Source organism: Argopecten irradians, chromosome 9 (assembly GCF_041381155.1).
Source record: "Argopecten irradians isolate NY chromosome 9, Ai_NY, whole genome shotgun sequence".
Taxonomy (NCBI): Eukaryota; Metazoa; Mollusca; class Bivalvia; order Pectinida; family Pectinidae; genus Argopecten; species Argopecten irradians.
In genome coordinates, this window is record NC_091142.1 from 41,859,188 (window position 1) to 41,884,417 (window position 25,230).

The following is a 25,230-nucleotide window of genomic DNA, read 5'->3' on the forward strand; positions in this document are numbered from 1 at the left end:
AACGCAAATACTTTCGCGACTGGGAGTTTCTCTTTGTGATGTCGAATTAAGTTGAATTAAGCATCATTACTACTATCAGATTCGAACTATGCAACTGGTGAAGTCAGCTAAATTTTAAGAGACAGACTGGCAGTAAATGCTTGTAAATTAATGTATTTGGATACTTACTTGGTGATCTGCTGTCGCCTTCTTCCCTTCATGAATCACAATGATTTCTATAAATTACTCTATGAAAGATCTGCTAGAAATCCCTAATATCATCATGCATATAAAATAATTTCTGATACATATCCACCAAAAATTGAAAACAGGAGTTTCTTTTTTTAAGTAGATGACCCTATCTGAGTGTCTGAGTCCATTCTTTGTTTGAACTCGAACATGATCCATATGGGTCCATTATATTTGACGAATATTCCAATTAAAAGTAAAGATATCATTCTTGTGAATATATTATACAATCGGTCTTTATCAATTCATAACTTGAAATGTAAAATATGGTCCTATATTGCGTTTTGCTGACTCAGCATTTTGTTGTTTTGATGACAATAATGCAAATTCTTACTTGATAACATATTTTCGGTGTACACTAATACGTTATTCTACCATTGTTTGGTATTTTTAGTGAAAACGACAATGAAAAGGTTCATATATTTGAAGGAAATTGATATTTTTAGTGTTTGTAGCGGCCATTTTGAAAAATGGCCGCCATATATGTCTAGGATGTTTTTTACAAGTGGCTCCTAATCAATATTCATTCAGAATATGTTTCTTGACATATATGCCAAGTTTCATGCTTGCAACCATAATAGCACAATTTTTTCACCAATCCGCCGGGCTAATGCATATATATTCAATGTATCGCGTTAGCGCATTGGGTTCATACCACCTTTAACGCAATCAAAACACTGTTCAATCTTTATATTTACATAAATAAATCTACTTCTACGTCAAATTTAAAATGGTGGTTGCTAAGTTGGGTAATTACGGTAGTCAGGATGACCGATGATATAGTTCCAATTGTTGAAAGTTATAGCTGCAGTTTGGTTTGAAATACCACAATGACACTTTTTTTTTTTTTTTTTTTTTTTTTTTTTATTAATCATATACATTTATTTCGTGAAATACTTGTTCAGTAGTGTATAAATATTTTTAAGTTATATCAAAGAACATGTATTTATCAATCTATATCAAAACAGTATAAATACAATGAGTATTTTACTCACTTCTGATTATAATTTAGAAATAAGAAAAAAATAATCAAAGTACTGAAAGTACTGCTGCGGTAAAACTTCTGGATGATAGGAGTTGATTCGAGTGTTAAAGATTGACACTTTTCAATTATTTTCAAAATATCTTTTTTATCAATTTGATAATATACCAATAATGTCCATTTCGAATAAAAATTGAGATAACCAAGGCGGAACGACTACCGGTTTGTATCGTTGTCAGGGTAGTGATGCGGTCCGATGTGGAGCGAGCCGCAATATTTGATTTTCAACCGAGGAATTATAAAGTTACTGTGATATAGCCTATTGATGGTATGACCGTTGAACTGCTGAATGTTTGGCATGTTTGTATTGGTCTAAGACCAAATTCTTCATAGTCATGACTTTTTTTCATTTTACGGAGGATAGACAAGTGTTTGCGTGTGTGTATGCCTATATTGAATGCAAATTGAAAACCTTTTGTTCGCTTAGACGCTCCCAGAATTGTTCACCGACAATCAGATGTTCTGTATATTTATGTGAGATGAGTGACCGTACAGGGATACCCCGAACATTCCTGCGGAAAGTCCCCCATTTGTAGCCTCGATCAGCGATTTATTTTGTAGTTTATTACCGTAACAATGCTTGAACACATCTTATGTTTTGATGTCAAATACATGTGTAATTGGATCTAATAAAAATTCTTCATTGTTATTTTGAAATTAGTCAATTTATGAACCTGAACTGCGTTTGTATTCATACGTCATTGCGATTACGCTAATTTTAACGCAAATCCCCTCCCGTTGACTATATAGGGGCATGTGCAAATATATGTGTTTAAAACTCAAGATTCAAGTCTAAATTCTGGGGGGTCAAAAACATAGTCTCATGGTACGTATACTGGATGCCAAAACTTACTAATAGTTTCCATAGTCACCATCACATATATCATATCGGGATCGTTTAGGGATTAAAATCAAAGCACATCATGACGAGATAAATTCCCTACCTTGTATAACCTTGCTGAGAAGATTAAAGTCGTTCTTTGAATGATCATTATAGTATACAACGATTGGATGTTGATCCCCCAGGTGTGTATGTACGACATCTGAAAGGGAAATAATAGAAAACAAATCAGCAGTTTTCTAAAGAATAGACAAATAGACAGTCACTGTTAACATTTTAATACAGATAAAGAAAGTATGTGGAGGGTTTGTTTGTTTGTTTGTTTGTTTGAGTTTTACGGCCCATCGACAACTAAGGTCATTTAGGGCCAAACTACAAGTCATACATTAATATCAGGATAAAAGTTCAGGGTAAGAAAAAGCAAGTAAGGACTAAAACACAGATTGTAAACGTTAATTTGATAAAAACAAAAAAGTTTGCATGGGATAAAATAAATTTGGCTAAAACACATGAGAAAACTCATGCAAAAAGTTGATGAAACGATGAAATGTTGAGTTGATACGATGTATGATGAGAAAACGTTCATATTTTGCTTAAAATACCGATCTCTTTGAGATAATTAAAAATACGATTATGTCTCACGGCATGAAACAAAGTGTACATGTCGGAGACATCGTAGTATTTATCTCGTATGTGTTTAAAATCAATACAATGCAATAAAATATGCTCCACTGTGAGAGGAGAATCACATGCATGGCATGTGGGAGGATCCTCCCCTCTCAATAGATAGGAATGTGTAAAATATGTGTGTCCAGTTCGGAGCCGAGAGAGAACAACTTCCTCTCTGCGGTCTTTCCGACTGGACAGTTTATGATTAAGTGTAGGTTGAATTTTAAACAGTTTATTGTTTGTTTCGGTAGACCACCTTTGTTGCCAATGGTGTTTGATGGCTGACTGAATTGAAGGTTTGATGTCGGTGTATGGTAGTTTCAAATCTGTTTGTGCTAGGCGAAGAGCAGTCTTAGCTGCTTTATCAGCCTGTTCATTCCCTTTTATACCCACATGACTGGGAATCCAGAGATAAGTAATTTGAGTTTTAGAAGATAATCGAAATGTTCGGATTAAAAGATTTTGGATTAGAGTATTTCTAGGGCTTCTTGATTTCAAAGCCTGAAGAACCGAAATAGAGTCTGAACAGATGATTGCCTTTTCAATGCGGTGTTCTTCGATATGGTCAAGCGCCAGACCGATAGCACATGCTTCCGCAGAGAAAATGGAGGCAGTATCCGGGAGTCGGATAGAGGAGCAGTGATTAGATGTACAGCATGCTGCCGCAACATTATCACCATCTTTTGATCCGTCAGTGTAGATCTGAACATGGTCAGGGAAAGCCCTAATGCACTCCCGAAAGGAGGATTTGTGTTCTTCGGGTAATGCACTGGATTTTGCCCTCTCATGTAGAGATAAATTGATATCAGGTGTTTGAATGAGCCATGGTGGTACATCCGATACGGTGTACTCGTCAATGGTGTCGAAAGTTACATTAAGTTCCAGCAAAAATTTTGAAATTCTGATGCCAAATGTTGGTATGAGCTTTTGATTTTGTGTAAATATTTCTTGATGTTGTGGATTGAATACAAGGTTAAATGCAGGGTTTTTTGGGGTTGGATTTCAGTTGAGCAGCATACTGTAAGGATAATTTCTTTCGTCGATCGTCTAGAGATGGCTCATTAGCTTCCACATGGAGACTCTTCACAGGTGTTGTTCGAAAAGCTCCAAGTGCGAGACGCAGTCCCTGATTCTGTATAGGGTCAAGCATCTGTAGATAGGAGCTGCGAGCCGATCCATAGACAATAGAGCCGTAGTCAAGTTTTGATCTAATAAGTGCCCGATAGATACGTAGAAGCATTTCACGGTCTGCACCCCAATCAGAATGGGAAAGAACTCGTAGAATGTTCAGCGCCTTCGAGCACTTATCCTTCAGATGTTTGATATGTGGAACAAAGGACAGTTTCGAATCAAATATTAGTCCAAGAAATTTAGTTTGTTCAACTACTGGAATTTTAATTCCATTGAGTGTGAGGTCAGGATCATTGTGTGGTTTTCGTTTTTGACAGAAGTGCATACAGACAGTTTTTGATCTTGAAAATCTAAAGCCATTTTCGTCAGCCCAATTTTGTAATTTGCCTAAACATTGTTGTAGTTGCCGTTCTATAGTGTGCATGTTTTTTGATCTGTAACAGATCAAGAAATCATCCACAAATAGAGACCCTTCCGTAGATTGGCCAAGACATTTGGTTATGCTGTTAATTTTTAGTCCAAAAAGTGTGACGGACAAGATACCACCCTGAGGGACGCCCATCTCCTGTGTTTCTGTTTCTGAATAAGTTGAACCTGTTCGAACTTTGAAATGCCTGTCAGATATAAAATTTGATATAAACTTTGGCAAATTACCACGTATACCGATATCATGGAGATCGTTCATGATTCCATATTGCCAAGTTGTGTCGTATGCCTTTTCAAGGTCAAAGAATACGGCCAAAAGATGTTCTTTCTTGGCAAATGCTTCTCGTATAAATGTTTCTAGTCTAACTAAGTGGTCTACCGTTCCCCTGCGGTTTCTAAAGCCGCTTTGCAAAGGACTTAAAATATTGTTTGATTCCAGGAACCAAACTAATCTGGTATTTATCATACGTTCTAGAGTTTTACAAATACAACTCGTCAATGAAATAGGACGATAGTTATTGGCATCGGTAGCATCTTTCCCGGGCTTCGGAAGGGGTATAATAGTAGATTCCTTCCAAGACTCGGGAATTTCGCCAGAAGAGTAAACTTGATTAAATATTGTTAAAAGACATTTTAGTGAAGAGTCTGGTAATTGTTTTTAAAAACATATATGGAATTTCGTCTGGTCCAGCTGCCGAGTCCTTTGATTTCTCAAGGGACTCGAGCAATTCTGGTAACTCGAAAGGCCTATTGTAACTTTCACTATTGGAGGATTTAAAATTAAGACGTCTCTTTTCCTTTTCCTTTTTAAATTTTTGAAATCTTTTGGAATGATTTTTGATGGATGAATTTTTAGCAAAATTTTTGGCAAAGGCGTCGGCTATTTCGGATTTTGAAGAAAATATTTTATTGTTGTTAATGAGGTGGGAGGATGGTGTTGCTTTTCTTTTCCCACTGATTTTACCAATCATTTCCCAAACTTTCTTCGATGATGTATTGGAATTAATTTTTGAGACGTACTCTTTCCAAGTACTTTTCTTGTCGGATTTGATAGACCTTCGAGCTTTTGCTCTCCAAATTTTAAAATTGTTATAGTTTGAGACGGTTGGCGAAGCCAAGTACCGCCTCAGAGCGGAATTTCTACCAGATCTATTGATAAATGAATCATTTGAGAGACGAAACTTTGTAGGTTTTGGCACGGATTTTGGTATGGTTTTTGTAGCGATAGAAGTGAGCGCTTCTGTGAAAATTTTAATGGGGTCATCGAGGTTCAAAAATTTAATATTTATGTGGAGGGTGAAATGAATATATCTGAATACATCAGGTATATGCATGCGTCAAATGTAGGACTTTTTTTAAAGTATGGGTGTAATTGTTTGAGAGTCTATTGAGTAAATTTGTATATTGTATTAAATGAATATCCTGAATAAAAAGATAATTATAATAAATAATATCTATCCGGAATAACAGTTCCTAAATTCAAACTACAAATTATAAGTAAAGATAGATATATATTGATTTAATTGTTTACCAATCATTTCCTTAATGAGAGACAGAGAGGCGTTTCCGTCCGCTGTTCCAAAATCTGCTATGTTTACTGGCTGTACTGGGGATTGCCTTGGTCTTGACAGAAGTATCCTCCCTTTATAGAACATAGATACGGAGTATACTTTATCATTAAATACTCAATGTTCTTAATTACATGTAATAAACCGTTAGATAAACAGAAACACATGTAAATTAAAATATCACCACTTTTTCTTCAGGTATGCGAAGACAAAAAAATAATCAATACATTTTAAAACTAAAAATTGTCATAGACAATTTGGCGGTATTTTCACTGCATTTAGTTTACAATGCTATCATTACCAGGTAAGTTAAAAACCGAAAATTTCAACCGGAAGTTAATATTTTAGAGGAAAGTGTACACTTACAAACTTTCTCCATATACTATTCTTCATCTTATAGAAAAAAACTAAAGACATTGGCTCAATGGTTAACGAGCTATGGCTCTCTAGATTAAACATTAAACTGATAGTGACGTCATAACGGCTTTATTTGAATTTTAATCGACGGCATATTAACATGATACGTAGATACGTAGAAAACATTTTGTAATAGTTTGGTTTTAATCGGACTATTTGAATCGGAAGAATTCTTTAAAATATAATTGACGAAATAGTCAAAAACTCCTTTGTAAAATATTATTTACTATCCAAAAAATTATAATATAACCGATCTTAAATCCAAAGATGTAAAAATAATCAGGAGGGAGGATTTACTGCATCTATTTAACGCAAAAAAAATCTGGAAAAAATAAATGATAAAAAAAATAAATCTGAAAATAGTAAGAATAGGTAAACTTTGAGCTGTATTACCATGTAATGAAAGTAAGTTGTATAAGGAAATTCCCTACAACAATAATCTTCAGATTCTAAATCAGTTTTATACTTTTTGAGTTAAAGCTGTTTTTGTGTTTTTAGCTTCTACGTCAATGCGTTCATATTGGATTTATTGACCTACTTGATTTTATTTACTGCACATCTTCAGATAAATGGCTTTAATATTCTGAAATAGTTTTTGTCCTTTGTCTTCCCATTTTACTTGTAGAGCGTAAACAAAAACACATTACTATATTAAACATTTTGGCGGGAATTTAGCAAAGATCAAAGTTTGTTTTCAAAATGCCATAAAACTTCAACCAGAAGTGCTACCGAGAAATCAAAGACATAAAATTCACCAGAATGACATTCTACATTGATTTGTAAATTTTTTTGTTATAATAAAAAATAAAATAGGTGAACTTTGACTCCATAGCAACATTTTTTTATTTGACCTTTGACCTACATGTAATTACGATATATCAGAAAAAAAGTTTATCTTTAATTCGATCTTCATAAAACATCAAAAATGTTTGCTGTATTTCATACGGTTTTTTTCCAGTTAAAACTGTTTTAAACTATCTCGGTATGACGTCATGGCGGCCATATTGGATTTTCGACCAACATGAACATTTTGCGTTAACCCCTTCAGTTCGTGCTATATAACACGACAATAAGTTTATTATATTATCTCTTACGACTTCGTAGTCTTTTGCACACAATTTTAAATGCAGAATAATAAATACATTTACATTATAAAGTGATTGAACAGTGTTTTGATTTTGTTAAAGGTGGTATGAACGCAAAGGGATAAAGACATATTCTACATGTAGCGCTAACGCGTTCATACCACCTTTAAACGTAATCAAAACACTGTTCAATCTATATATTTACATAAAAAATATATTTTTACATGTTCGCGATCAAATTCAAAACGAAAGTTGGTTGCTAAGGAGGGTAACTACGGTAGTCAGGATGGCCGTAAATATAGTTCCGATTGTTGAATGTAATAGCTGCAGTTTAATTTGAAAAATAACAATGACAGCTTTGATTTTTTTTTTCAATTTGATCATATGTCAATAATGTTTATATCGAACAAAAAAATGAGATAACCGAGGCGGAACGACTACCGGTATGTATCTTTGTCAGGTAAGTGATGCGGTCAGAAGTGGAGCGAGTCGCCATATTTGATTTTCAACCGAGGAAAGTTACTTTTATATTGCCTATTGATGGTATGACCGTTGAGCTGCTGAATGTTTGTCATGGTTAAATCTGTCTACGAACGCGATATAGACTGAATTCTTCAGAGTCATGTCTTTTATATTTTAGTACGGAGGATAGACAAGTGTTTGCATGGTGTGTGTAGGCCTATTTTGAATGCAAAGAAGGAGGTAAAGCTGATGGTACCGTTTCGGATAGGCTACCTGTAATGTTTTTTTGTTGTTTTTTTTTCTGGAAACCTGTGCATGATCTGCTTACTTATTATTCACGTAGACGCTCCAAGAATTGTTCTCCGACAATCGGAAGTTCTGTATATTTAGGCAAGATGAGTGACCGTACACACATACTGATGTAACTATGAACTTTCCCGAACATTCCTGAGGAAAGCCCCCCGTCTGTAGACGCCCTCAGGGTTTATTTTATGAATGTAAAGTCATCAAAAAAGCGGAGCAGAATCAAAACACAATTAATTTTCAACACTTGTATCGGCATAGAGCTCAGTACCAGAAAATATAGAAAAATGCGAAAAATGAATTAAATATTATGAAAAATCGTTAACATGTGATAATAATAGAAATATTGTGAAAGGTATCTACACAATTTCAATATTTCGGAAATCAGAATGATATTTTTAGTGTAACAGCAAAATTAATATATTGTCACTTACTTACTTACTTTTGGTGAAACCCAACTTTGTGTGTTCCTGTTTCTCCGACGCAAATATTCACTGTTCCCATACTTGGAAGGTCTTTATCAATCTGGTGTTTATTCCGGTTGAAAACAAGCATTCTGACGCCCTGCGACTTTGTGAACTTACACTCAACAAAATACGCGGAACAATATCAATAAACAATGCTCTTTCAGCACTAGTTTTCGACATTAGTCAGGCAAAGAACTTGATACCAGACAATAATAATTTACTGTAACAGTTGTTATAGGAACAAACTACGATGTCAGGAAATGAATGTTTAATGTCTGTATTTTGACCCCTTTTCTAAATTTGATCACGAACATCCATTGACGTCACTTTTATTAGGAGTGAATGAAGCGTCAGTCACTACACCCATTCGGTTTATTCATCATGTAAAAAATGTTGCTATGTACGTCATATCCATATCATATCATATCATATTATGTAAATGTCGGTCAGCTTGTAATACTAATAAATCAATAGGTCTTTTCACCCTAAGCTGAAAAGTTCTAATGGACAAGATTGATATTATTAGTACCCGATGTCTTTTAAAACAATACATTAAGAAGAAAAGGCTACTAGAGAACAAAAGCTGTTGATGAACAGATTTTAATAAAAATAATAATAATGCAAAATCCAACGATTATGAATTGTCAGTGTCTTGGTCTAAGTCTCCGTTCTAAAAACGGCGAATAGTACAGTCATTAGATCAGTCTGCAGCCTTCAGAATTTCTTGCAGTGGTACTTTTCCTTTGGCAGCTGCCCTTTTTGCTGCCACACGAGTGCTATGTGCACCAAACCCAGTCACATTAATTCCTACACCTAATATAACACTTTTTATCCATCTGGATATCGAACTCCGACACATCGGTTTGTGTGGAGTCGTAGTTCCAGTGAACAACAGATCAATATTTTCACGCAAAGGTTCTGTTCTGTCTAAGTATGCCAACATAATATTATACGCACATAATGCGGGTTTGTCGTGAATATTTTTCACAAATATTTTACCTTGATATATTTGTTAATTGTCGTCGTGTATGGTGGCCATGTATTAATTTATTGATTTTCGTCATATATCAGGTCTTGGAACGATGCATGACAGTACCTATATGTATACGGAGGGATATGTTTTGTCTCATTAAGAATACATATCGTGTGCTACAACTCTTTATAACGATATCTCCAAAACATTTTAGATAACGTATTGAATAAGAAATGTTGTTGACAAACACTTACCCAAATTATCCAATATGACTTCCCGACACATATTTCCAGCATGTCCATGTGCGTTGTACATATCGTCCTTCTCACCTCTATATCTGCTGTTCATCTTCATGGTTGGAAAGTTACTGGAGGTAGAAAAATAAAGTATATAAACAGGATATATCAACAGTTCCATGTATAAATATCATACTGTAAGAGCTACACTTTACAATTATGGCCCTCTGTGGAGGGATACATTTAAAATTGTCTCCCTTTTCATTTCATATGAGATTTTATGAAACGAGTCTTAGAAGTCTTAGAAGCAAAACTCCGAGACGAGTTTCATAAAATTTCATATGAAATGAATATTTTAAAATACTAAGAGTTATTTGAACATGACGCGCTAACGCGTGTCATTTCATTTATCCCGCCTCAGACAAGGATATTGTATTCCTATTGGTTAAAATGACGTCACGTGATATCCAAGCTTTATTCGTATCTGGTTTGTAGAAATCGTATCAGGTTTGGACGATAGAGTTATCGTTCTTTGCCCCTAACATCATTTAGCAACAAAATAGCGGTCAATTAACGCTTCGCGACGACGGTACTCAAAAGAGATGGAGACAAAATGTTTGAATGATAGCGCTGATGACCACTTTCAAAGCAAACCGAAATCGGCAACACTTATTTAGGATTATTTAACAGAAAAAGACATTGACAACGCATTCGAGTCTTCAATGAGGTGAAAATTGTTTTGTTTTAAGTTTTGAGTCGTTTTGATTTCCATACTCAGTACATAATGCATTTTGCGGTTACTTCATTGAAAGGGTCTTCGACGGGATAAATTCATTACACAGTTTGTAAGTGACATTATACGGAAAAATATTCTGTCCAACAAATGCAGTTTACACATTAGTAAAAAAATTCATTCCTTAAATGAGCTACTATGCGGTCATGTGGTCTTGTGACGTCATATTAATGCGCGGCTTTACAATAAGCATATGCGTATACGTTAGGTCCACAATCTTTTGTAAATGTCTATTCTAGCTTTGTGATATTCATATCTTCAGTTTCAAAACATTCCATTAACAACATTTCAAACAAATAAATCTCACTTTAGATTAGATTATTAGTTCAATTTGATGATGCTATCAAAATGATGTTCTGATCAGTCTGAATAAGGACGTAGATGATATATAGCTATATAAAGGTAGTGTTCAAGCCAATTGAAATTATCCACAGCCCAATTTTCGTTAAACTTTGCATGTTGAAAGTACTACTAGTTTCCCTTTAAATAAAGCTCCTTTTGTGATTTTAAAAAGGCCCTTAGGGTAGGGCCTGAAACTTTCATGTTCATGTTTGATTAAACTACCTTCACAAATATGCCAAAAGAGGTTATCTTTTGTTTAATATTCTACATTTTTATTCATAAATTATTACAGTAGATAGTATAATTTATATCTTATCTTTCTGCGGAAAATTTATTTTTAAATAATTATTTTAACAAAAGATGAACACTTGTGGAGAAAATGGAAAACAAAATATTGTGACATATTTTTATCTTGTGTAAATAAGTGTCAAAATTAAAATCCTGGAAAAAAGATTTTGAGTGATTAAAATATGGCGAGAGCAGGTAGAAACAACTCTGTTTTGTTAATATACCTAGCTAAACATTTCCAGTTTCAGTGTCCAATTTCAGTGAAAATCAGTTTAAAGTGATAATTTTAGACGCTAACTATAATGATAACAGTTTCGACAATATTGGTCGTCATGGTATCAAAATTGATGCCTGTGATTGGCTAAAATTTAGGTAATGTCAGATTGAAGTGAAAATTGGTACAAAAGGGTCATGGGGTATGCTGAATATCATTGTATCACTTTCAAACCGATTGGTTGCCATGGTACCAAAATGGAGGCCCCTGATTGGTTGAAATTTAGATGTCATTAGATATTTCAGTGAAAATTAGTATAACTTAGGAATACTTTCGAAATGCTTGGTATCCATGGTAATTAAATGAGTGACTCTAATTGGTTGAAATTTAGATATTTTTAGATATAAGTGAAAATTGGCACATATGGGTTATTCTGTATTTGCATATTACAGAGTTATCTACCCTTGTGGTTAGGTATCGATTGTGATGTCACGTGTTTGCGAACGTAACGTCATACGTTTCGGAGAAAACGACGTGAATTGCGCTCATGAAATAATGACGAAACAATCGATACCTTCCCGCAAGGGAGCTAACTCTGAAATAGCAAAGACGGAATGAGGTATATAACAGTTTTGAAATACATGATGTGATGATAACCAAATAAAGGGCCCTAATTGGTCCAAATTGTGTAAACATTGTGGTGTTGATATTCTTTTTAGTTTAAAAATATTTTATTTGAAAATCAAATGACATTCTGCTTCGCTGTTTAATCTACATAAATTCAAATTTCAAATAATTTTATCCGTCTAAAACGGGAAGATTAATCTTAATTGATTTTTTTTAGTTTAAGTTACTAGCATTTCTTTCTATTATCATTTGATTTCTAGACCATACCTAGTTGCTAGAATTTTTTGTACTGTTAACGAAAATGCAAGAATAAAATGCACTAATTTCATATCTATCACTAATTGTTGTTTTATTCCGGTAACTGTGGTCAATTTTGAATTTACAGTCACCTAGGACAAATTTTATCATCTCTGGCTACATTTCAGCTTTTGAAAGATTATATATATGGCATGTTTTTAAAAGTGTGGACAAAATCAATAACACGCCAAACATTTGGTACAAACCAAATACCCTTTTTATATTATTCTGTCAGAAATTGACATCTTGTGCTTGAAAAATCAATTTGTAGTCAAAATAATTAGTAAGTAACATTATAATCGGGTACACAATAAATAATATTTCATTTACAAAAAGTACAATTTTGTGACCGCACAACGTTACACGATGTGCGGTGTTCGAACAATGGGCGCGCAATGTGCGCACGATGTATGCACGATTTGCGGACGATGTGCGCACGATGAACATGTATATTAGTAATTAGTGCATTTTTACTCTTGCATTTTCTCTAACAGTACAAAAAATCAAACAAACAGCTAAGCTCTTTAGTGAAATAAATACAAATGTAGTTTCTTTAAATATCAGAAATCAAATTATTGTTGGAAAGAAATAAAGTTTCGTCAGCAACTTAAGCTCAAAAATCAAAACTAAGAGTATCCATCTCTCTTATGTAGATAATAACTATTTTTAATTGAATTAGAATGATTAAAGAGGAAAACAGGGTTACATTTGATTTTCAAACAAAATATATTTAATCAAAAAATAATGCGAGCACCGTTAAGGCTACAGATTTAATTTTTATCAATCAGGGGGCCCGTATTTCGTTACAATGACAACAATGTATTTAAAACTATTACTATCTCCTTCAACATACCCCATAACCCATATGTACCAATATTCACTTATTTCTAATAATTTCTAGATTTCAACCAATCAGATAACTCCTTTTTGTTACCATGGCAACAAATCTTTTAAAAAGTGATACCATGTTATTCAGCATACCTCGTAACCTCTATATATTAATTTTCATTTAGTTCGGATACTATTTAAATTTCAGCAAATCAGAAGCATCCGTTTTGTTACAATGTCAACCAATATTGTATGTGTTACCATGGTATTTAACATCTGAAATTATTACACAACATCGGTGTCCTCCCACTCAGCCAACATATCCTATTTTAACATTAGGGGGAGGAACAATAGAGAACAATGGGGGCTAATAACAGGTAAGTTATAGTCTGTTTTAGAAAATGACTTACCTGTATTTACCTGTGCTTCCCCTGTACCATAAGGTCAAACATATTTGAGATTAATTAAGATATTAAAATTAATCAAAATAAAAATTGTAAATTTCCGATTAATTTAATAAACCAGAAAAAAAACCTTTATAATTATACAAAAATGTATCATTATACAATGAACATTAACTAGCATCCTTATTTTGAGACATAATTTTAAAAAATCATTATATTTTAACAAAACATATTTACTTACATATCATGAGGTTTACCTTTGGTACAGCCAAATTCACACACAATTGTTTTAATTTATAATTTCATAAGAAATATATTTTCATTGAATACAGCTAAATTCTGCTTCCCTTTTTATCTTTACATCTGGAATTAATCGACATACTTGATACAGACTATAGCCAACTTTTACACAGGTAAATTTTATATAGCAAAAATAACATGTTGGCTGAGCGGGAATGAACCACAACATCCTGGTCCAGGTATTACATTACCATCAAACCAAAGGCATGGCTAATTATATATCTATATCGGCGTATCTACTCGCATCCAAATTTATATTGATAGTACTGGCAGGTTTTGACATTATGAGCATCCTACCCCATTTCCTATATCTACCCCGTATCTTAGGTGATTAAATTAATAGATTACATGTTATACATATGTCAACAGTATAAATTAGTTGTATCTGCTGGCTGGTGTAGTTGAAAGATTTTCAAGGAAAGGAATGGCTTCGAGTGAATCTTCAGTGCAATGTTTTCTATGGAATGTGTATAATGGACAACGTTTTAAGGAAGTAACCGATCGGTGTTTCCCAGCCAGTCAGATAACTATGTATACAATTATCATTTTTACAAATAAATATAACTTAATAAATAACTATTCTCCTCTCCTATACTCCTCTATATTTCCCCTTTCTCCTTCATTCCTAAAATAGAAAATTTTGATTCATATTATATATATGTATTGTCTTCATTGCTGTCCATTATGTATATATTCATATTATGTATTCGGGAGAGGACGTTACTAAGTTGGCAAAACTTGTGTCCAATCCCTGTTGTCAATAATTTACGACAATAGAAATATGTTTAAAATCAATCAAATATCTACTCGCATATCGATTAAAAATTGAAAGCGACCGCATGGTCTGAAAAATAGTTTGTTTTGCTTAATATCTCAATATTTAGATCTTTTATAATATCAAAAATAAATTGTCTCTACCATATGTTGAAACGTTTTAGGTATTGTAATAAATAATCAATTCAATCGGATAGCAACATACAAATATTGTACAACACAATGTTTGTAATGATCAATCATCGGTGTGTACGTACGTCAATATTTTAATCAAGGATTTCTTTAAATTGTTACGTAAAATATAATTTTACATTCACAAACTTTGTTATTCACAATGTATTAAAGATACAGACTGCATGGAAATATTATCTAATTAAAGCTTATTCGTTGCTTAACTCCTCGACAAAAATTCCGAAACTTTTATTTCTGTGTGGATTTTCTTTCAAAATTACACGAAGATACCTACTATTAGAACATAAATTAGAGTATTTGAAACATCGAATTTCACTCTTTTAGTTATTTACATTCGAGCCAAAGTTTTTGTACGATTAACTTCACTCAAAAGTAATCATAAACAATCGCTGATCGGCTTTTCCTGTGACCGTCGATGTAAGTGATAGCACATCCGTTATAGTACAGCTGTATAAGCCACGGCTATTATGACGTCACACGGTTTAGAGCTAGAAAATATGCATAATCGGGCGGTCAGAATTTTGGACTTCTATATCGACGTCTTATAGGTTATCCCGGTCGCGCGCGGCACGGAGAGATTTCTACTAAATAAAGTCATTTCCAGCTTAAACTGAAATTATCATTTTTGACTACAAAAATCCTTTTAATGTAAAGTATATGATCTTCTCAAATGATTTATTTAAAAAAAAAATTTAACATTTAACAAAAGCTAACCTATTCTGGCATATGTGTGCAGGTAACAAGTAAGTAGTAATAAATAAGTAATTAATAATAACAAGTAAGTGGTAATAAATAAGTAATTAATGATAACAAGTAAGTAGTAACAAATAAGTAATTAATGATAACAAGTAAGTGGTAATAAATAAGTAATTAATGATAACAAGTAAGTGGTAATAAATAAGTAATTAATGATAACAAGTAAGTAGTAATAAATAAGTAATTAATAATAACAAGTAAGTTATTAAAATTACCAAAACATGAAACGTTCGATTCTCTAAACTTTCAAAGGTACCAACCGATATTAGTAGGAATGAAAATGAGTATATATACATATATACATGAAATAATCTTCTGTCTTCCAGGAAATATAAAGTTGTCTTTCAGAATGACAAATATTCCACATATTCTGAAGATAAAAGCACAAATTAATTGAATGTAAACAAAATTGTTGGTAAAAAACGTATGTGAAGCGAAAACAAACGAAAAACTAAGTAAGACAACATTCCTTCGCGGTGCCCCGTCGAATGAAAGGTCTCGTTTGACTTTTGACTTATCATTCTTACGCCGCTAAATACAAATCGTTTTATAACGAATGTTAACAAATATGGCTTATACTTCATATGCCAACCTTCGTGAATAAAAAAAAAATAATCTTAAAATGTATTCCATGTCATGTCAGCAAGTTTTTTGTTCATTATAACCTCGCTTTCGACCAGTTTTCGTATTGTGTTCCATAAATAGAATATGACTGTCTATTTTTATCATTTTTTGTCATTTCAACAAATTTTATTGACAAAGATGTTACAAGTCAAATGGATTAAATAACAGGCAAAGCCTATATAAATTCTCTCCAATGGTGGTAAAAGTAATAGTTTAAACTTACATCAATTATAGATATTATACTTAAGTTTTGAAATGAAATTTTACAACAGATAAAGGGAGATAACTCTTTTGCATACTCCATTCACACAACACACATAATATAAATACATTTTAATACAAGAACATGTTATATTACTAATTAGACCAAATGTTACTCAGATATTGACAGACAATGACCAACATTTATCATTTCTGGGGTAGCTAATCGTTGAAATAAAATATTCAATAAACATCATCTGAAAACAATATATCAGCATACAGAACAACCTATTGAAAGTTCATGTCCCTTTAAAGTTTTCGTGCAAGTCTTATTCTGAAAAAAATGGCAATGGTCGATTTCTACATTGATATGGGATCATAAGTGTTGTGATGGATATCATCAGACACTTTAAGGGGGAAGAAAATGCTGGAGTCTGAGAATTTCAAGAGGCCTAAATGGTACGAAATTACCAGGTTAAGGTTTTGGTGCAAGTGTTGAAATACTGAAAATTACTATCAACATTGATTCCTACATTTTTAAAGGATTATAAGTGATGTAATAGGATGATTCTGCCGTCCATAAACATATTTCATTCACACTACATGAACTTAAAAGAATAATTGCAGAAAGGCCAGTGTACTGATATTGGAACTCTATGCAACAGGCTGTGTTGAGGATTACCGAGTGCATACAAGGTGATAGGGGTCAACTATGTGAAACGCATCAAAATCTGTCAAGTAGTTTAGGAGGAGTTCGCCGCACAAAGTTGTGTCTAAACAGACGGAAAACCCAATTCCAGTATACCCCTCCTCAACTCCGTTGCGGGGGTATAACAACAGGTGTTCTGAAGAAAAGTTGAGCATACTCTGCTCTGCATGCGGAACCTACGATGGACTGTGTTTTTTCTGTTCTGCGTCCTTTGGAATTCCAAAATCCTGTCAGTTAGCAAGGCAAAAAGCCAAACACGAAAATAAAACATAATGCCTTGTATGAGATGCTTACACTTTGACCATTTTTGTTCCTGCAAGTGGTAGAATAGACAATGTTGCATAGATGGTCGGTCTAATTATACTTGATATGGAGCACACAATTGTGTTTAGGCTACATGTATCTGTTATTAAATTAATCTATTAAATGCTGTTGTCCGCTATAATATAACCTTAATAAAGGAACATTTAATAAAAGCGTACTTACACATTGTATTGTAAAACAAACAATTTTTAAAGTTTGACTTATAATCATGCTGATCCTGCCTTGCCATGGTGATCATAGATAATATTAGTGTGATGACCCACAACTATGTAATTCAATATTCAATATATCTAATATTAACAGGATTTCAGTAGAATGTAAATAATTTAACCTTCAATAACCTTAGCCTCTTCTGCACTCAATATATTGTCACCAAACTTGGTGGAATATTTTGGTATTTGTTTTACTCGCCGACATCATATTTTCAAAGGCATTACCTTTGAAGCATTCTTCACTTTTATTGTCTTGTTGAAGTAAGAACTCAACGAACGCATCAAACATATCAGACCCTTCTTTTATTCCTAAGTTTACCCCAGCAAGCGAGTCATTTTTACAGGAAACAAACATTGTTCTTTTACATTGTATGTACATATATCTCGGGCACTGACCAAAAATATCTACTTGGAATGCATATGGATACATTGCCGTTTCATTGTTCTGTATCACCGAAATACATACGACCAGATTCCCTCATATTTTGCCTTACAATAGGGAACAACCAACTAAATTAAAAAAGACCTTCGAAGTGGTCCCTGTGTATACAAGATTGAGTCCAGGATAGAATTTTAGCCCGGCCGCTATTTGGCTGGCTAATAATGAATTTCAAAAGAAAAAAAAAATCTGAAAGGTAATTATTCCTATATAACCATGATATGAATTTGGAAATTCATATTGAGATTTAGGTTCAAAATATCAATTTTGATAATGAATAGGTAAAAACATTAGAATTTCCGAATTTTTTAGTTCAAAATGCGCCTCATTTCAATAAAGCTACCCTGGTTGGAGTTTGAGCAGAAGAACCCAAACTTTTTTTCTATCTAGTGTTATATGAGAACCTAGACTTTAATTATAGAGCACAATAGCTAACTTATATTCCTTTATTTTAATAATACAGTACAAAACTTGAACAAAGTTTAACACTGTGGTCTATGTAAAATTATTTAGTTGGTTGCTCTCACAATAGTTAAAAACGCAACTAGGGATTATCTCACAAAAAAACCGGGGAATAAAACACTTATCAGATCGATAAATAACACTGCTAGAATATCGGCATACTAGTAATCTGCCTTTATTTTGAAAACAAACTTGACGCTAACATCTATACTGTACGTTATTCTTAAATCAGTTCATGATACTATAATATTGAAGTACTTTGAAAACTCCGATTTGGGACGGCCATGGAAAGGATATGACAATAAAAACCTATTTGTAGCATTCTGAAACTGACAATGTTGAGTTCAACAAATAGTCGTAAATCTTCGTTAGGTGATGATAAAACATTTACACGTTTAACTGTATGTTTGCAATCATCAATCATCACTGTACATATTGTTGACGTAACATCTCATTTTAGTCACAAACTTTGCAATTCACAAAATACCAAAGACACAGATACAGGAACATGTCATTATATTTTCTATAACTGAATTCCTCGGTAGGTTTTCTTCAGAATTACATGAAAATACCAGCAACTAGAGCACAAATTAAATCATTTTAACATCGAATTCCACATTTTTAGTTATTTACGTTCGAGCTATTAAAAAGTTGCACGTTTAATTTCACTCAAGATTAATCATAAATGTAGAAAAATGATATTATCAATTTTCCCTGTGACCGTCGATATAAGTGATAGCACATCAGTTATAGTACAGTTATAAGGCGAGAAAATAGGCATATTTGGGCGGTCAGACAATTCACTTTGACCTCGATATCGACGGCTGACAGGTTATTCCGGTCGCGTGAGATAAGGAGAGGTTTCTACAGGTGCTGATAAAGTCATTCCCAACATAAACAGATATTATCAGTTTTACGAATTATTTAATGTATAGCGAGATATTTGTTGTTTACTCTTGTATTGTATGTCTAATTAACACTCAAAAAATAATACATGAAACCTGCTTAGGTTTTGGTGGATGCGCAATGAACACTTAATTTCGGGACACAATTTATCATTCTTTATTATTTTTATCTTAAAGTAAAATAAGAAGCTCAAACATTTAAATGGTGATAATGGTGTAAAGGAAGTAACCTTTGTAACTGAAGGGAAACACTAAATAATATACCATATATCGGCAGTGCTGCATCTTTAACATCGTTTAGCTAAAAAGTAGTTCGCGTTTAGCAACATTTTCGAATTGCATAAAAAAAGGAATATGATAGCGGAATAAAATGATGTAATTATGTGAAGCTCAACATGAAGTTAAAGATTACCTTGCCATCGCTGTGTTAGGGCCGTCCAAAAGTGTGGTGTCCTGGTTATAAAGTCTCTTATTCCAAATGATGTCGTGGTTTATAAATGTGAAGCTCCGGATTCCAATGATATCGTTATCTTTGTGCAAGTGATGCTACTAGTTAAACACGTCAGACTTGGTTACTTATTTAAAGGCACGCTCCCCAACACGGATAACTCTAAAGATATTTGATACAGATTTTTATCTTTTAATCTACAAAAACTGAACAAAGCTGAACTAGTCACGATATCCATATAACCTTTATGTTGTCTGCATTTAAATGTAAAATAAGTGATGTTGTAAAAAAACCTGGGAATTACGTCCAGAGAGAACCAGAAAAATGCTTATCTCATGTGCATCGTTGAACAGCATTAATTTTGATGTTTTTTGGGGATTTGTTTATGCATTAAAATATGTCAATACATATTTGATGTGCGTTACTTTTTACTTATACTTTCCCTTGGTTATTTATGTGCATTAAATATACACGGAAAACAACATATTAAATACATTTCACGTCGGAAATTATGCAGTTATAGTTTAGGACATGATTAATGCAATCCAGAAGAATCCATGGAACAATATAATGTACATTAATTTACACACCATATATATTGCTTAAAGTCCCATTATGCTTTCACAACACTCTGATGAGATGTAGATTAGGATTCCTCATGAAACGTACTTCATTTGATTTCTTTTTTATATATTGCTTAAATGTGCATTAAATATACCGGTAACCATTGATTATAGACATCTAATACATAACTACACCTGTTACCTAACACCCTCCCTACATGTCCTCACACTACCTAACTACAAATGTTACCTTACACCCTCAATACTTGTCCTCACACTACCTAACTACACCTGTTACCTTACACCCTCCCTACATGTCCTCACACTACCTAACTACACCTGTTACCTTACACCCTCCCTACATGTCCTCACACTACCTAACTACACCTGTTACCTTACACCCTCCCTACATGTCCTCACACTACCTAACTACACCTGTTACCTTACACCCTCCCTACATGTCCTCACACTAACTAACTACACCTGTTACCTTACACCCTCCCTACATGTCCTCACACTACCTAAATACAGTTGTTACCTTACACCCTCCCTACATGTCCTCACACAACCTAACTACACCTATTACCTTACACCCTGCCTACATGTCCTCACACTACCTAACTACACTTGTTACCTCACACCTCCCTACATGTCCTCACACAACCTAACTACACCTGTTACCTTACACCCTCCCTACATGTCCTCACACTACCTAACTACACCTGTTACCTTACACCCTTCCAACATGTCCTCACACTATCTAAATACAGTTGTTACCTCACACCTCCCTACAGGTCCTCACACAACCTAACTACACCTGTTACCTTACACCCTCCCTACATGTCCTCACACTACCTAACTACACCTGTTACCTTACACCCTTCCAACATGTCCTCACACTATCTAAATACAGTTGTTACCTTACACCCTCCCTACATGTCCTCACACTACCTAACTACACCTATTACCTTACACCCTCCCTACATGTCCTCACACTACCTAACTACACCTGTTACCTTACACCCTCCCTACATGTCCTCACACTACCTAACTACACCTATTACCTTACACCCTTCCTACATGTCCTCACACTACCTAAATACAGTTGTTACCTTACACCTTCCCTACATGTCCTCACACTACCTAACTACACCTGTTACCTTACACCCTCCCTACATGTCCTCACACTACATAACTACACCTGTTACCTTACACCCTCCCTACATGTCCTCACACTACCTAACTACACCTGTTACCTTACACCCTCCCTACATGTCCTCACACTACCTAACTACACCTGTTACCTTACACCCTCCCTACATGTCCTCACACTACCTAACTACACCTGTTACCTTACACCCTCCCTACATGTCCTCACACTACCTAACTACACCTGTTACCTTACACCCTCCCTACATGTCCTCACACTACCTAACTACACCTGTTACCTTACACCCTCCCTACATGTCCTCACACTACCTAACTACACCTATTACCTTACACCCTCCCTACATGTCCTCACACTACCTAACTACACCTGTTACCTTACACCCTCCCTACATGTCCTCAAACTACCTAACTACAAGTATTACCTTACACCCTCCCTACGTGCCATCACACTACCTAACTACACCTATGCCTTACACCCTCCCTACCTGTCTGATTGCAGTATCAACTATTGGTCGGAAGTGTTTTGGTCGTGATTGCTGCGACCAATTGTAAAGCCATAATATTTAATAATTGAGTAAATATTTAGTACTATCACTCCGCTAGGAGCTGATGACAGGCATGGCATGGTTCAGTATTACGATAGCCGAAAACGGATTGCCAAAATTGTGTTACTAGTAACACGTTTTCGTCAGCAAAATATGTACGCACAAATTTTGTGTCAAAAACCTATTGTTATACATTTGTAAGCATGTTATAGTAGTACGTTTCTGTCAGCAAAATTTGACTGTACATATTTTTTTTACGAAAACCTATTGTTATGATAGTAGTAGAAATGTATGTTCATGAAAAGTGTACGTGACAAAAACGCATTGTTAGCGAGAATCTAATGAATCCGTATAGCAATTAACATTCCTTAGTTCTGTGGTTGATCATTACACGGTCATATGCTGACTTTACCTGTTAAGGCTTTGAAAGAATAAAACGGTTTTAAGATTTTCAAATGCATTGAGTTTAATACATATTTAAGCTTAAATGTACCATCTGGATAGCTATAGCATATCATCAAACACATATTCAAAGTTATTTGCCATCCTGAAACTGCGAAACCGCCGTATTCATATGGTAAACACTAGACGTATTTTTCGTAGTAGTAATCCTGCCTATATATATCACTGGGCTTTTTTGCCTATTAATCAAGAAGAAGAAAAAAAGGGGGGGAGGGGGCTCGAATTAATTTTGACCCATACTATTTTAAGAATATCACTAAAACAAGTCTATATATAAGTCTAAATGGGGTACGTCTTATATAGTATATCGTGACTCACTGCTGTAAAGTAAACATCGCGTTTTGCTTTTGATGTCACGTCCTTATCAGTTAAAGTCACCATATGACCGAGTAAGAAAAAATCACAGAAAAAAAAGAATATTAATAGGAATATGGATCCAATAGATTTCCAAACTATACGTTTTTGTCATGAACACATTCCATGTACAGACAAATCTACTACTATCACAACAACATGTTATGTACATATTTTGTTGACGAAAACGTACCACTACAGTATAACTAGAACGATTATACGTACCGGGCCTACTATATCTTTCGTCCGGATACAAAATGGTCCCTATATGTCGTAGTGGAGAACTGTCTCAGAAAATCCCTCGGGCTCAATTTTCTATACTTTGTTGTAGGTTTCCAATTATCTTATGCGTATACATGCATGTGTATAATACTTTTGTCCAAAACGAACATAACGACCATTCTAAATATATAATGCACAGCTCACAAGAGGTCAAATTAATTAATTTGTAGACTTGCCGTATAATTTTTCCTTCGCAAAAGACCATCATAATCATATGTGAAAAAATAATGTCTCGCTGTGAATTTGATGTTTTATACGGTTCAGTTTTATTGCCTAGTAGATAAGTGATATAAAACAGTAGAATAAAATGCACGCAGACGTTTTAATAATGATTTGCACGATCATTATTTTGCTCCATTAGCAGTAAAAGGCACCAATTGTAGCTCTAATACGACACCATTATATGTCAAAAAGTCTTTTGAGCTACAATATTGCAACTATACTATAGCATCCTTATAACAATAAATTTTTGAAACAAAATTTGTACATGCATTTTTTGCTGACGAAAAGTGTTACTAGTAACACAATTCTGCCAGTCCGTTTTCGACCATCGTACAATATACAAATGTAGGTCATTGATATCACTTCAGTTCAGTGGTGTTGACACATAAAACAGCGTTTTTTGGTGTACTAAACCTAGCCACATTCAATCATAATTTGAAAGCATACAGTTCACTTTTGACGTGAGATATGCCATTGTGTCTATACTAATGGTGACGACAAGACGTACATATGTTCTTTTTGCGATGAAATGTGTTGCGATACGGTTTTGTGACCGCACGACGTTAAACGATGTGCGGTGTGGGCACGATGTGCGGACAATGTGCGCACGATATCGATGTATGCACGATGTGCAGAAGATGTGCGGTCTGTGCTGTGTGCGGACGATGTGACTTTTACAATGTTGATTTACTACATATCTAATAAACATCTTCATTTTATTTCTATTGTTAACATGAACAATAATTTAGTTTTAAAATTTGATTGTATATAAATAACTAAAACAAATCATATAAATATATAAAAGCAGGACAGCTTTATTAATTCAAACTATTGCATTACGAAATTACATTAATTTTAGATATTCAGACTTAACTATGCGCAAAATCGTTTGAAAGATACAGTGTACATATACATATGAATGTAGCTACATTTATTCTAGCTATATTATAGTTTATACCAGAAAGTACCAGACAAATGTAAATGACTTACGAAAAAGACTTCATTAATCCACAGTGAATCCAATATACAAACAGTTAGCAACACATTATAAATTCACATCTTACTTTCACACTAATCCTGGCCAGGCTTTTTCACATAATTCTCACACAAGTCTAATAACAAACACATCCTCACAAAGTAACGGCACGTATCAACTTCTAAAACTATAGGAAAAACTATATTATGTAAAGCGCGTACCTCTATATTTGTACGGCTTCAATAACAATCATTATTTATTAAATCCCAAATTGTTCTAAAGACCAACCTGAACAGCTTACCTGATAGGTGCCTAATATGGACCAAGGTCATTTCCGCAATGCGATACTTATATTATCTCTAACTAGATCTCCACTTGTAAACAATCGACTTTCAGTGTCTCCGTAAAATATAGCGTTTAAATGGCAAGGTGCTATCTACCAACTAAAGCGAGATGCGTAAACCTATACCAGATTACTATTACAGCCTTTACAGTACTCAAAGGTCTCCGTACTGGAGTAAACTTGAACTATGTTCCCTATATACACTAAATGAAAGGTCTATATTTCCTAAATATATCAACATTCTAATAAAACATTATTTTCTCAAAACACTATAATCACATAAAAATGCAGGTGATGAAATTGATAAGCCTTTCCACACTTTATAT

General features: G+C 34.0%; 1 protein-coding gene across 4 annotated transcripts in view; it reads right to left on the minus strand.

Moving 5' to 3' along the window:
* LOC138332370 (uncharacterized) overlaps positions 1 to 24,702 on the minus strand; it is a 64,612-nt gene extending 39,910 nt beyond the window's left edge. Inside the window, exons 1-4 of one of the 4 annotated variants that reach the window (XM_069280448.1) lie at positions 24,576 to 24,698; positions 9,867 to 9,979; positions 5,869 to 5,979; positions 2,215 to 2,313 (exon numbers count right to left, since the gene is read on the minus strand). In XM_069280448.1, the coding sequence (XP_069136549.1) occupies positions 2,215 to 2,313; positions 5,869 to 5,979; positions 9,867 to 9,979; positions 24,576 to 24,589 (337 nt within the window). In that variant the 5' untranslated portion in view covers positions 24,590 to 24,698. Of the gene's footprint in view, positions 1 to 2,214; positions 2,314 to 5,868; positions 5,980 to 9,866; positions 9,980 to 19,951; positions 20,117 to 24,575 lie in introns of those variants that run through there. The other 3 variants (XM_069280449.1, XM_069280450.1, XM_069280451.1) reach the window with 3 other exon arrangements.
* Between the last annotated feature and the right edge of the window lie 528 nt (positions 24,703 to 25,230).